General features: G+C 41.0%; 1 protein-coding gene across 1 annotated transcript in view; it reads left to right on the plus strand.

The window, feature by feature from the left end:
* irs4b (insulin receptor substrate 4b) overlaps positions 1–14349 on the plus strand; it is a 30215-nt gene extending 15866 nt beyond the window's left edge. The window contains exon 2 of the mRNA XM_085450720.1: positions 8692–14349. Within this exon, the coding sequence (XP_085306846.1) occupies positions 8692–8696 (5 nt within the window). The 3' untranslated portion in view covers positions 8697–14349. The remainder of the gene's footprint in view (positions 1–8691) is intronic.
* Positions 14350–15507: the final 1158 nt, after the last annotated feature.

Genomic DNA, 15507 nt, shown 5'->3' on the forward strand with positions numbered 1-15507 from the left:
TGCATTCACGAAATGACCTGATAAGCACAGGTTTAAACATTTCCACAGAAACGGCGACCTTAACCAGAGGCGTTACACTCTCAAGTTGGGATTGTGGGTAGAGTCTTTCTTCTTTCAGATGCTCCCTTTAGGGGTCATCACAGTGTCACGTCCTCCTTCACTACCTCATCTGAGCTCTTCCTCTTTCTTCAACATCCTTTGGCCAATATGTCTACCATCCGTCCTCTGTACAAGCCCAAACTGTCTCAACCTCACCTCTCCAGCTGTCCCACTGATGTACTCATTTCTAATCCCGTCCATCCTGGTGACTCCCAAGGAAAATCTCAGCACCTTCAGCTCTGCATCCTTTCTCCAAACTAAAACATCGGAGCAGGTCTCACTAGTAGTTCTAGTAGGAACAAGTTAAGTTCATAAAGTCTGTCGTAGCTCACAGCCAGTCTGCTTTAGATGGTTTCAGCATTATGGCTTATAATCCACATCTCTATGGAAAATATGAAGGTGGTTTCTACTCCTGGAATTAGAGCAGGGCGATATGGCCAAAAATATTTATCACGATATATATTTGAAAATTTGCGATAACGATATAACTGACGATATAATTGATGCGAGACAAAATACAACTCCACAACATTACTAGCGCAAAAAGACAACCTTCCATTTATTTTCACTTAAACAAGAAGCTGGTTTTTATGTACATTAAAAGCTTTATAAAAATGTAACAGTGCAAATGCAAATTCCTTGCTGAAAGTTTAACCAAAAGGCATTTCCAGTAGAAATGGGCTGACATATCCTGAGCATAACCATGTATAATATCCACTGAAGTTAAAAAGAGGTGCTTTGCAACATTAAACTGCAGTGTGCAGTACGTATTTTTCGGACCATAAGGTGCACGGGATTATAAGGCACATTAAGCGAAACAAAGCAGTCAGATAAATCAAACTTTATTAAACTCATTCTTCTTGCTTCCTCCACTTCTGTACCATTGATTCATTAATGTTGAATTCTCTGGCAGCTGCTCTATTCCCATGTTGTTGCAGTATATGAATGACTAACCTCGTATTGTGGATGGATTATCTCAGTTGTTCTCCTGACTGAAGTTTGGTCCGTTTACAGCATCCTGCCATGCGATTGCATTTGTCTCTAACCATGAAGAACCTTCACGTTAACTTTTATAAGTGGAAAAGTGTTAGTGTTCGTCCTCCAGCTTCACTGTTTATGTTATGCTAACATAGCTGTGTCGCTAGCGATCACGTAGCACATCATTATATACCAGCTAGCCCAACTTCAGTAACCCTACAAACGTCACTGCTGTTTAGTTTCCTGTCTTCATTTATGTTGGAAGTGATAGCAGAGCTGTACGTTTGATTTTTTTCAGAAATCTCTCAGTCAGAACATGCAATATCATGCTTAGGTAACTAGCGAAACTAGCGAGCTAACTTCCGCTAGCTTCCTGCTAACTTCTAACTCCGTTAAATGTAATAACTTTTGTTTTCATGGATGCCTGGAAGTTAAACTTTATAGTTACACCTGGTAAAGCAGCAATGCTGATCGTTTTATTAAAGATGAAAGAATTTAGACAGTTTTTAACTCTCAGTGATGCTGCAGTGTTGTTTGACCTGAAGCATACAGAGTTTAGGACCCAGATTACTTCCAGATTTAAGAGCATCTTAGTCCGACAAATACGACAATAACAACGGCCGCTTGCATGTTCTGCAAAAAAATGTGCTTTGTCGTGTATCTGACGGACAAACACCAAACCAGTTCCACATCACGGAAGTTGCACCATTTTTACAAACCAATTCTGGTTCATCTGTTTCACTCAACAATCGGCCATGTGCGTATGAAAACAAAGGCACTGCGCATGCGCGTTTTACTCATATTCTATCGCGATATTTCATTTTCCTATAGTTGCCTAACATTATACCGGTATTACCGTGAACGGTATAATAGGGCCCAGCCCTACCTGGAATCTAGCTGTTGACCTCTATAGTCTTTTTAGTCTAGTGGCCAAAATAAAATACAGTTTTAAGTCGCTTTTGCGTTGGCTTGACTTTTCAAACTAAGAAGATATATCCTTTTGTACTTCCTATTGTTGGCCCTGTGTCACAGTTGCACTTTTATGTGAAAATGTCCTTTATCGCATTTGGACCAAATTGCGGACATCGAGGGTTAGTAAAGTCTGATCGATGGGCACACTGTAGAACAGGATGACCCCTTACAGTTTGACCGTTTGCATTGTTGATGCTGATATTTGCCTCAAGTACAGCTCTTCTTTGTCTTCCGTGCAGCTGCTGTGGTAAGGGTGGGGGTAGAGACGGGGGAAAAAAACAGAACAAGAACCAAACTGGACACACAAAAGTGAAGTGAAGTGCGTCTTTTCGTTCCTCGATCTGCACTTGAAAGGCCGCCAGTCCAGCTGTCGCGCAAGCCCATGTCAGGTCAACCCGTTACGCTGGCTGTTCACTCCCATGATGCCTTTCATCTCTTGTCCCAGCTGGGTGAATGGGGTTTGGGGACAGAGAGAGGCACGAGCTGAGGGTCAGCGAGGGCAGAGGGAACGAGACAGAGGGCGGCGGATCTGAGCACCTGCGCGTGTTGCAACAACACAACAATCTGTTAGCTAATGCAGGTGTTTTTATGACCTGATTTTGCCCTGAAAGTGTGTGTATGTGTGTGTTTAAGCAAGGTCAGCTTGGGTCAGTTGGGCTCGTGTCCTAAGAGTGTTGTTTTGATCAAAGTCCACGCCTGGACTGCAGAGAAACCCAGAGACCTCAGACTTTCTCTCTCTGTCTGTCTCTTGCTCTCACACACACCCACATTCAGATTCAGCCTTGCGTTGACCATAATTAAATACAGTATTGCCAAAGCTTGTTGTATGTAGTGTTAAGTATAATGATTCAGAAAGTTAAAAGAAAAGATACAAATCCACATAACTGTGCTGTTCACCAATGGTGGCTGAAGCTTGTTTTCCTCATCTCTCCATGCATGCTATTTTTTTTTTTCTTTGTTTAAAAAAAATAAAAAAATAAAATCTTCTCCCTTTAGATATTAGTCTGATTACACTCCTCTAATTCCTGGACAATTTGAACGCACATTTGCTACAAACACAAATGAGAAGCAGTCAGAACTCACAGGTTTCAAAATGTTAAGAATTTCAGGAAGGAATGAAACAATCAGCAGTTCAATAAAGGAAATATTTGTGAGTATTAGTCATTCAATGGAGAAAATAATACTGCGTGTACTCTGTACTTTACTGTGTATAAGTTATAAAACTACAGTCTGAAAGCTTTTACTGTTAAATGACAGTAAAGTGCCAGTAACGGGCCTCGGCAGCAGTAAGCTGTTGTTTTTACAGCATGGTGTCATAGATTACAGCAACAGTTTCTTTCTGTAAATGTACAAAATAGTGCGGTTATGTCAGTGTACTCACTCTGATCTCTATAAACAGCCCTGCCTCTGCTGTACACGGGAGGAGTAGTGAGGCTGTTTTTAACACTTTAACAAAGTGAGCGTGAGTGCTGGCAGGATACTATCAATTACCGTAGGACTCTTGAACACGGTTTGTACCTATGCAAACACTGGAAACGGCATCTCACCTGTACAACTTCTAACACCAAATAACCAAACTTAGTTTAAATATTCAGTTTTATCTTTATTTTAAACTATCCACTACGTGTTGTTCGTTGCCTTGGTGTTATTCATTCGGACAAAGGATTTTGACAGACCCACAGTGCTTATATGATTACTAAAAATGTGACACATATTTTTGGAGGCTGCTGTCACTAGGCGAAATCAGTCACACAGACGGGTGCTATACAAAAAAACTCTTTCTGACTGCTTTGATCGCTAGCAGATTGCCACAGTCGCCTGTGGTTTACACTACAGACACTAGCTTGTCTGCAAAAATATTAACACTCTGAGCTGTAGTTTATCACTGCTTGGAGAGTAGTTTGCAAATGTTGCACAAAAGTCTTTCATATAAACTAGGTTTTCAGGCAGCACCTCTTTGTGACGAGTTTAATGTTGGCAACCTCCAGCAACCACACACCAACTGGTTGCATAATATACACACAACCAGTGGCTGCCGGGCAGCTGTCAGCTGTTCTTTAGGCTTTTGTGACTAAGGTGTTATTTGGCAAAGATGTTTAAAACCCTCCGATATTAGAGCGATAACCCCAACAATCAGGTGACACCCTTATGAGCAAATACATGACAACCCCATGCACAACCAGGCTCAGACAGGAACAGCTATACGCTTAATCAAAAGGCAAGTTTTTAATTTAGTCTTAAAAATAGACGGTCTCCCAGTCTAATGTAGGAGCTGGTTCCATAGGAGAGAGGCAGGAATCACCAGACACCTCACCATACGATGTTATTACAATGCTTAACTCACGATACCATTTTTTGCGACCTTGAATGTTTTGCAACATGTTGAGTATTGTAATAACATATTGTATATTTTGATTTATCACCTTTTTTCAAAGTTAGAGTCGCAGAGTGAGATTGTGGAGGATACCTACACCATCACTAAAACCTGCCATAAATACCACCATCAGATAGTTTCAACAACTTCAGTCTCAACAGGGTCGAGCTGGCAGTTGCATGCAGTCTGTTTGAATTAGTGTGATTTTTGATGATTTGTCACAGTTGTTGCAGTAAATTCACATTTGACTCTTACATGTGTTCTCAGCAAACCTTCCTGTTCTCCAGGAATACAGCCAGTTAAGTGGAGTCCTCTCGACTTGTGCATGAGATAAGCCCTCTTGTTCGTAGTATTCCCAGAATATTCACTTTTTTTTAATAGAATATGAAAATTTAGTGCCCCTGTATTGCTACGATAGAGCAAAATATCACAATACTATGCTGTATCAAACCTGCCTACCTCTTAACCCAACCCACTCCTGTTGAAAGCTGGCTCTGCCTGACATTGTATGTTTAGAAACGTGAGAGTAAGTAAGCCTGCAGTCTGAGAGCAAAGTGCTCTGTTAGGGTAATTTGATACTAAAATATATATCAGATATGAAGGGGCCTGATCATTTAGGACTTGGTGTGTAAGGAGGAGGATTTTAAATTTGATTCTGGATCTAACAGGCGCCAGTTAAGAGAAAGTCCTGTCAGTTCTCTCACTGCAGTGTTTTAGATCAGCCGAAGGCTTTTCAGGGAGCTTAAAGACGGCCTTGTTCATAGCAGAATTCCAGGGTGTGCTACACCTTTTGGGTTTTTTTGGTTGTAATTTGGTTGCATCAGGTTGTTGTTTCTTCTCTTATCCGTGTATCCCTGCCTTTCCGTCAGTCCATCCCTCCCTCCCTCCCCATGGCTAGCAAACAGAGGGGCAGCATTCCAGCAGTGTCAAAGCATCTGTATTGTGGCATGCTGCTCACATTGTTGTGTCAGACAAAGGCTCGCTCTCAGCGGAATAACCCAGCTGGACGGCGGCCATCGCCACGGGTCATTCAGGGCCGCTGGGCCGCACCACAACAACCGACCTGACAGCCCGACCCAGCAATGATAGCAGGGCAGGAAACAAACATTTTATTTGTGAGCGTGTGTGTGTGTGTGTGTGTGTGTGTGTGTGTGTGTGTGCTGGCAGCGAGCAGAATCCAAAGTTCACCGGCCACGCACACTTATTACCAGACAAACAGATTTTATTATACAACGAGGAGTTCAAGCCAAGCCTCCTCCGACAGAGATGTCTCACATTTGTGCTGCTTCTCTCAGGCGGTGATCTGTGACCGTGCAACTGCTGTAGTTCTACTTTCTTCTTCTGTGATTGTAAACCTGCGGCTTGTGTCATTAATCGTGCCCTTTTTAAGATTACCAAACTGTTGGGCAACCTCTAAGCGTGGTGATAACCATTCCTGAGCTGGCAGAAGAGGGTCGAGTGTTTTTGCAACCCCTGCAGTGTCTTCCAACGCACGACCCCTCAGAAGCCACCAGAACCCCCACCTTTTCAGGATTTGGAGAAATGTTTGGGGGGCTGAGCCCAAAGCCAGACAGGGTCTGGTTCCAGTCAAAATTGGCACCGCTAGCCTTCAAAATGTCCAAAAAGATCATATCGACAGCCCCCCCCCCCTTCCAATCAGTGAACCACAAACATTCCTGTTTCTGTGTGTGTGCTGTGATAATGTGTAATAGTTTTTCTATTAGCCCGTGGTCTCATTATAATTGTTCTCATTTTCCAGCTTGCTTTTTTTGTTTGTACAAACAGCAGTGAAAATGCTTGTGACGCTTTAAAGTTGGTTTTTTTTGTTTTTTTAAGTGCTTCCTGTAGGGCTGCTCAATTAATTGAATTTTAATCACGATTATGATCTGGGCTTTCAACGATCATTAAAAATGACTGAGCCGATTATTAGCCCCTCCCTCATTTATCCGCGACACCTTAAAGGCCGGTCCGTGAAAATATTGTCGGGCATAAACCGGTCCGTGGCGCAAAAAAGGTTGGAGACCGCTGATTAAGAGGACCCGAGGGAAGCTCGGAAAGCTAAGCAGAAGTTATTTGGAGAGGAGAGAGTGACTGCCTTTTGGTTGAAAAGAGAGGTTAAAAAAAACTTCAGTGGTGTTGCACACTATTTTATATTATTTTTTTAAAGTCATTGTTAACCCTTTAAAGCCGGTCAGAGCAGCACGCTCCGTTTTGCGTAACTATTTTTAAATCCCTGTAGAACCGGAACCGTGTAAGCTAGCGCAATAATTTGTTTTGCATATGAAACTTACATCTTATGCCATCAGCTTGTCCTCGGTCACGGTTTCGTTCCACATATAGCTTTGCAAAAATTGCATAAAAAGCGCTTGCAGCAACAAAAACATAATATTCCAGAAACACGCTTTGCCGTTCCTATCAGCTGTTCGTAACACTCCCCACAGTGAAATGATGCACATGCTGTTTTCTTTGCAAATTTGCATCATAGGATTGTTTTTTTTGTTTTTCCTGCAGTATATAAAAATTGCTGTATCTCCAAAATAAAACTATGAAGACACTCAAAATAAATTTCCTGTGGTGGGAAACTATTTTTTGCAACTTTATTGTATTTAAAGTTTTGAGGGATAAACCTCTTAAATTTCTCCAAGTAGAAATATATGTAAACAAAACAAAAGCGATTTTCAATTTTTTTTGTAGTTTATTGCACTTTTTTGCAATTTATGTAATTACTATGGACTTAATGCATACATATTATTAAAATATGGGCTATAACAGTTGTATTGATGTATAGCAACTTGAAATGCTCCCACAAATGGCACTACAACATGTAAAAAAATAATATAAGCTCTGGTGGACTTGGTTCTATAGTAGGTCTTAAAGGGTTAAATAAATATCGTCAAATAATCGTGATCTCAATTTCAGTTAAAATAATCGTGATTATCATTTTTGCCATAATCGAGCAGCCCTAGCTTCCTGTCTTTTGCTTAACCGTCTGGAGTCAAGTGTGCAACTGGCTGATTTTACCACAAACATTTTTAACGAATTACTTTTATCATTTAAAATGCAAATACAAGATGCAAATTTCTAAACCTAGTGTACACACAGGACACATCACAGGGCTTACAGCTGGCATTTTAAAATTGTTTATCATAACTCTGGTTTTACTTGTCTTTACTCAGCCTGTCAACACAATTTAAAAAACGGAATTTATTCGCGAGCCAGCGTTCTGCGGGTTACATCGTCTTAAATCGGTCATGTGATTTGGTCGCGGCAGCACGTGTGTCAACACTACAAGGTTAAACAAAAGTTCCACATCCAGAGATACTCACTTCAATATATGACAGCATTTCCTCACACAATAAACTTTTACTCAGGAAGTATAGCCAGGGAATTTAACAGTTGCCAAAGTATGGCAGGGAAAACCACCCTGGCTCTTGTTTTGAAAGTCTAGTGTTTTCTTATGGGCTGATTTGCCAGGCAGGCTGCTGTTGTGGTGGTCCACGGGACGTACCTCTTCTGCACAGCAGCTTCTCATTCTGCTCTGGATCCTCTGTGAGCTGCAGGTCTAGAACTTGTTTATGTGGAGCTATCCCATACTCGCTGAGGGCTCCAACCTGCAATCCAGTCCTCCATGGAGAGGCAGCTGAAAAGTCACAAAGTATTTTGCATATTAGATACTTGGAGAGGAGAAAGTTACAATTAATAATTACAGCAAACGTCCTTTTGCCTCTTCTAGGTGGAGCTTACTTTCAGTTGTGTAGAGACAGAAAGGAAAGTCGTTCCTCTTGTTGTTCAGCTGCTCCCGCACACAAGAAAACCTTTACTATAAGAAGAAGGAACAAGTCAGTCAAATAATAAGTAAAAAATATATGAATTAATACCAATTACAAGTATCTGGCACTGATACTGTCATGTTTTCCTGACCTAACTAGCTACCCCGGTGCCCATGCTTGGTAAACCTGTGCTGTTGTGTCTTACTGACACTCCACACCTCACAGGTTTATGCCTTTAACGACGCGTAATCTCAACCTGTTTGTTCATTTGGAGGCTGATGATAGCTTCATGTAAATTCTTGAAGTTGTTGGTTTTTGTCTTGATTTTTTGAAAAGAAAAAAAATATACATTCTTCCCAAACTCCCAAACAGATTGTTCTATTTTGTATTTGGCTGCCTGTGGTCAGTGTCATGTTGTCGCTAGTTTGTTGTTTTTGTGTTTGTCTTCATGTTTTCACTAACATGCTTTTCCCCCCCCCCCCTCTCTCTGTGTCTCAGACTGAGCGACGGAGGTTCATCGCGCGCCGCAGCCCCCCCTCCTCTTCATCCTCATCTCTCTGCTCGCGGCACTTGACTCAGCCTGTGACCTTTGGCCTCCAACGCCGTTGCCCTCTGACCTTCACTGAGACTGAGAAGCTGCTCCCTTCTGATCGCAGACAAAATGTCAAAAACAAACACAAAAAACCGCTTGCAGTTTTTAAAAAAAGTGTTTTTCATTTTTTGTTTTTCCTCTGTTTTATATGCATATCGTCCCTTTTTTTTCTTTCTTCTTCTTCTTTTTTATTTTTTTTAAATTAACAAATAATCCTCCCTCTCTTGACCGACGCTGCCAGCGTGCGCTGCTTCCCCGCCCCCTCTCAGAGACAGTTGGGCTCGTACTTATTCAACAAACAGAGGGTGAACTTTGGCTGAGGGGCGTCCTTGCATCTGCACAGAGCCTTTTTATCAGATGGTTCTGCTTCTCCATATAGTATTAAAAAAGAAAAAAGGGAAAATGAAATTCAAAGGCATTACGGCACAGACTTGGATTTTTTTTTATGTTGATTTGAATTTAAATAGTCATCATTTATTATTATTATTATTACTATTACTATTATTATTCTAATTTCTTTAACCCCTTGTGTAATCCATCCTGAATGCCGTATAGTTATTACATATTGGATAAAGTGTTTATTTTTTTAATTCCTTAACCCCCTTTAATGGTACAAGCTCGCGGCTGGGCCCGTTTCAGTTTCAGAGTGGCATTGTACGAGTATCGCATTTGATCCCAGGTACGACGCAGTACCGGCACCCTTTGGATCATCATGTAGCAGGGCGCTTGCGCCTCAGCGACACGTTAGCACCCATTGCCTGAGCGGGCCTGCTCTAAAGGGCTAAAATCAGCTGCAGTACTGCGCCAGTGTGGGTTTGTCAGAGTACCAATGCAACCTTAAAGCATTACTCCTCATGTTATATAGTGCTGATTATTTATATGTTAATGCAGGTACAAATGTTTCGGTACATTTCACTTTGTTTGTTCTTCTGACTGATGGTACTCAGCAGGGCGGGGAATTGTTATGGCCACTGGTGGAACACTGCAATGTTTTCGGTGTCATTTACAATCCACTCATTAGAAGTCTGATAATCTTAAAAGTGAAGCTACAGCTAGCAGTCGGTTAGCAAGGAGTAGCATCGAAAGTCAGAACAGGAGCCAAAAGGTGTTCAAAAGTAATTTTACACAAAGTCCAGTTAAAAGAAATTGTGTTCTGCTCAAACTTTAAATTTTAAACCCAATTTATATCCATTTAATGCTGGCTAGGTGTTTAAATATTGCACTACAGAGCACAGAAAGTCACTAAAATAGCAGTTCTTTTGTTTTACTTGCACAAAAATGAAAATGTATATCACTAAAAGGCAAAAAAATACACCTAAAAATATAAAAGTATTGTTAATATGAGCAAGGCCATAAATAAAGATACAGAGATACAACAGTACATGCCATCTTGTTAAAGTGGGCCTGTTATGCTAATTTCTGTTTCAGTGTTTTGGTTAATTGGATTCTACTAGAGCCACTTAGCAATAATCCTTATTACATTCACCTGTTTGAAACAACCCATTTTAGCTCCCTTTAAACCAACTTTCTCCTGATGGATGCCCTTCAGCAGATAGACGGGACTCCTGTGCCTGAAATGACTGTATAAGAGATGTCTTCTCTCTGTGACATCAAAGAGAGCTAAAAGTAGAAAAAAGCCATTTTAGTTTGATTTAAGTAACTTCTGATTGGATGCCCCTCTAATAGGTTTAAGAAGCAATTAAGCGGGGCTTTTGTCTGGTTTCCATGGAATCATGGAGAGCCAAAAGTAGGAAAAAAGTGTCTGAAACCAGGCATTTGGAGCAGTCTGAAGCCTGAGCTTTTGACTTTCAAAGAGCTGCATACACACAGGATAGAAACCTTGTTCCATTTAAAATAAGCATTCATCCTCATAACTGTGTGCATATGTGACAGAAAATAAGAAAAAGCATAACAGATCAACTTTGACACATTAAACCAAATTGTAAAAGCAGCTTTAGGCCATTATGTCATGACTGTTCCTTAAAGAATATATAATCGGTTTAAACACAGGCTTTATCTATGTGGATAGGTCTGCTACTCTTTTTGGGTCTTCATGCTAAGCTAAGCTAACCAGCTGCCTTCACAGATATCTGGGTGTTGTTAATGAACTCTCAGCAAGAAAATCTGATTATGTGGTTCAAAAACTCGGCTGAAAAAAAACAAAACAACAACAAAAAAACGGATTTGTTGTTTTTGTTTGTTTTTTTTCTTCCCCGCCCTGCTGTTTCACTTGGTTCATCTTCCTCAGTTTTCTGCACAAATAACTGTTGAGTAGATCCAAGTAGTTCGTGTTTGTTTGTTTCATTCAGTTTTACCTCATGCGGTCCGTAGCACAGTTCAGATTAGCGAGGGAGAGTGGCGCCAAAGCAAACGCAGACAAACGCTGTGAAAGGTAAAAAGCACAAAGTACAGTATTGACACACTGAGATGCAAACACAGGAATAATGCACACACACACACACGAAATGCAAGTGAACCATTTACTGTACTTTGTGAGCAGTGGCATGTACATACACACGCAAACCCGTACGTCAATAAGACGCATATCTCGGTCATGTGCCCCCCTCCACACACATTCCCTCATATTGCATACAGGCACAGAGGAGTCATGCAGCCCTTTTTAGTCGAGGGTACCTCCTGCGCGTCTCCGTTTCGGCCCTTTGTGAGCGGCTCTTGATGACGTGCGGGATTTTTCTCGCACATATGAATGCCGGGGTGTTCGTCAGCGGCTCCGCGTGACGTAAAGAGGTTTCCAGTAACCGGAGCTCCAGCCCCAGGTGCAGCGCACTGGACATACTTGCCCTGTGACACCCCAACCCACACACACTTATAGTGGCGCACAAATTGCCTCCTCTTTTTGTTTTGGCACCTTCACACACTAATACGCGCGTATTTAGCATTTATAGTCGCGCTGCTCTCCCACGATGTGCTTAAACTCAAAGACTGACAGCTAGACTGGTCCACAGAATTTCAGTGATTTCTTTCAGTATTTAATGCAATCATCCTGATTTTGTTTTTTTTGTTTTTTTCTTATGATTTTTTTTTTTTTTGTTTTTTGTTATCCCACCTTTCCTGATGTTTTGGAATTTGCTTGTTTAACGATGCATCATCACTGTTATCCAAGCAGAGCCAGGAGCGAGGGAAGGCGTGTTTGACTTTGGTTTTGAAAGCAGCCTCGACAAGTTTAACTGAATAATCTTTGCTCCAATTTGCTCTCATTGTCCTGATACCTGATGCTGACTTGTAGCCGTTTGACCGTGCAGACTGTGGAAGCTTCTTCTCAGGTGCAGGTCCCATAAAAAAGCTGCTTGCTTTGTTCACTGAAGTTCTGAAGGGTTTTGTTTCTTAAGCCTTGTTGTAGTCGTCACTAATATCATTTTTTTTTTTAATGCATTCTAGTTGATCTTGTTTCACTGAAGGAGTTGTGGTTAAACTTACTTTTCCTCTCATCTATTTAAATGCAGTGAAATTCTGAATGGATCAGTGTTTAAAATAATTTAAGGTAATAGGGGTGTGCGAAAATATCAACGAATTTTAAATGATTTCTTTGCAAACAGGGATAAACACAGAAAAACGTGTTTCATTAAATGTAAACTTATTAGGCGATAGGCCTGGATCAGTCGGTACAGCTGGTGTAAAGCAGCATTACATCTCTCCTACTTCAAGCCTGCTTCTGCTAGTTTCTAGCTGCATATCTTTTAGTCTATTAGAGTAGCTTAGCATGATTCACAGATCAAAATAACAAGCCTTGGTGGAGCCCCTAATTTTATCCACTGTCTGACACAACTAGCTTTTGTGTGATTGGCTGCCCATCGTGAGCAACTGGATAGGGCTTCTGGTCTGAGATGGCTGTATTGGGTTTCTCTACTCAGTGACATCACACAGACCCAAGACTAGAGACGCTGGTTTGCAACGGAGCGTTCCGAGCCGTGTGAAGCTGGCACTGATCTCAATATTTGGAAGTTTGTCGGTGTTCAGTACAAACGAGACAGAGGGCCACTTTAACACGCTCTTTCTGCTATGCTACGTTTCCATTTACACGCAGATAGAAGTGGCCAAAGATGAAGCGAGTCTTCCACAGTCTGCAAGGATCCTTCATAGCATAGAATCAGGAGGATTCAACTTCCTAACATCCTGCAATTAGCAAACGTGTCTCGATTAGCACAAACATTTAAAAAACCGTGGCCACGCTTTCCCACCACCCCGGCTCTGTTTTCAGACTCGTGCAATGATGATGACAGACCCCTGAAAATGAGCACGGTCGGTTTTTCTTTTTTAAACGTGACGTGTCTTATGTGAATTTAAGCGATTTTTTTTTCGCACCCCCGACCTCCCCACCCCATCTTCTCTTTTTGAGTGAACAAAGAGTTAAATCAGTGGCCCGTTGAGACAAATGAGAAATTTTTTTTTTTCCTTTTTTGGTTGTTTATTTTTCTTTTTTGTGTACTTTGCTACAGCAATGTGTTGCTTTTGGGGTTTTCATGCTAAATGGTAGAGCTAGTTTTTTTCTTTCCCCCACATAATTTATTTGAAAATTGTACACGTCAGATTTGATCCTCTGTTTATTTCTTTGTTATAACTGAATTCATTCACACAGAATCTGTTTATTTTGGCAACAATTCAACCTCAAAACTGTCCTGTTTTCATGTTTAGGGTGGAGAATTAAGAAAGAAATAAGGCCTACATTATACATATATATCTATATATATAATCCTGACAGAGAAGACTTAGGGTACGGCATCATTATGCAAACTTCTGTTTTTCCTCTAATCCTTTGATTTATTTTATATTCTAGTTTACAGAGGGAAGAATTCATCTTATTCCTGGTTGTTTTGTCTCATCGGAGAGGCTTCTCTGAATACAAAGCGACACAAGGATAGGGGTTTTTTGTTTTTTGTTAAGAGTACATAGGCATTTTTTGCAGTTATTTGTATAAAGAAATTGGTTACAACCTGCCTAATGTTTATTTTTTTGTAACTATATCACAGTTCTTTTGGGTTTTTTTGCTGCTGTGTAGTACAGTTATAACAACTGAAAATGCTGTCAGTGGCGAACTAAGAAGACAAAGGCGTGGGTCAGGAAAAATCCCACTCTCACCCCCGCTACCTGTGTTCTTATTTTATTTTTTCCAAGTTGAATGCTGTTGTTCATTAGCTTTACAGGAAAGAGTTCAAAAACAATACTGTGGAGGTGTGTATCCTTCGTACGTGCATTATTTTTCAGCGTCGTGTGTGTGTGTGTGTGTGTGTGTGTGTGTGTGTGAAGAGAGCTTAAAATTTAGAGAGAAAGAGAGAACTGGTGGGAATCCTCCTTGTGTAAATAAGGAAAACTTGAGTTGTTGCTTTTTTTTCATGTTATGATTGGCGCCTGGCAGGTGCCCCGCCCCCTCGCCCATTATTTTTTTTTTAACTTCCTTTTCTCCTTGTCTCTTTTGTTTCCTTGTGGAGAGAAAAGGGGGGTCGGAGGGGGTACGCGGAGGCGATTTGAGCATCGGCATAGTGTTTATATTTATCAAAACTTTTTTGCTTTCGATAGAGCTATTGCAATAAAAATGTGTTCATGTAGCTGCCCTGGTCTCGGCCGTCTTCCTTCCTCTCTTTATTTTGTTTAAATTTTTTTTCGTCGGTTGAGTGTTTCTTTGCAGATCTGTGTTTGTCTTACGTTACACAACAGTTCAGTTTCTAAACACAAACAGGACTTTGACGTCACTAAAGACCCAAATAAATGTATCTGTTTTTGTCTGGGTTTGCTCAGCACACTGATGCACGTGATTCTCAAATATGCTGCGACACACCCACCCGGAGGAGCCAATGAAGTGTGAGCTAAATCATTTCAACCATCTGATGAAGGAAATATTTTTTCTTTCTTCCTCTGGGCACTCTGAAAGGCCACGAGGTTGAGAAATTCCCTGATAACTCTGGAGTCTGATAAAAACCTCTTTGAGAACCTCTGTGATTATGTCTAAAAGAATGCACCGGTGACGTCAGCAAGCGGGATTACGATAAGTCCTCTTGTCTTTAATAACCTCCTGACCCCCAAAGGGAGGCCAAATTTCCAAACTCATTTAGAGGAAATGTAAGCAGCACACACTGGGACCACCTATGCTCACGCTGACTCTTTTTAAATCATTGTTTTCAAACAAGAAATTGATTCAACTGTCGTATTTTAAAAAGTATTTAATCCTTTGTGTGTCAGGGTTAGGCTTCTTTTATTACTGGGAGATTCCGGGATAAGTCGCATCATTCAGTTCAATTTAATTTTATTAACACGGCGCATAAATCATAACAACAGCCGCCTCAGAGCACTACAAGATCCTACAATAATACAAAGAAAACAGAAAACCCCAACAATCATATGACTCCCTATGAGCAAAGTTCTTTGGGGAAGTGGGAAACAAAAACTCCCTTTTAACAGGAAGAAACCTCCAGAAGAACAAGGCTCAGGGACGGCGGCCATCTGCCATGACTGATTTGGGGTTAGGAGAGTCATACGGGACAAAAGACATGCTGTGGAAGAGATTGATAATAACAATTAAAACATTGTGAGTGAAAAAAAAGGTAACTGACGGGAAAACTCATTCATCATGGGCATAATGGCCTAGATAGTAAACTACTGCTGTATGTGTAGCATGTCTGGGTTGACACTTGGGCTGCCACAATGTCTGCGTTGTGCTGTGCAGGGTCAATGAAGAAATGAGCAGGTCCTCTAACATACTGATAAGC

This window comes from Copadichromis virginalis, linkage group LG3 (genome assembly GCF_057382275.1).
Source record: "Copadichromis virginalis isolate Kocher_CV1m ecotype Utaka linkage group LG3, C_Virginalis_male_GT1.1, whole genome shotgun sequence".
In the NCBI taxonomy this organism is placed as follows: domain Eukaryota; kingdom Metazoa; phylum Chordata; class Actinopteri; order Cichliformes; family Cichlidae; genus Copadichromis; species Copadichromis virginalis.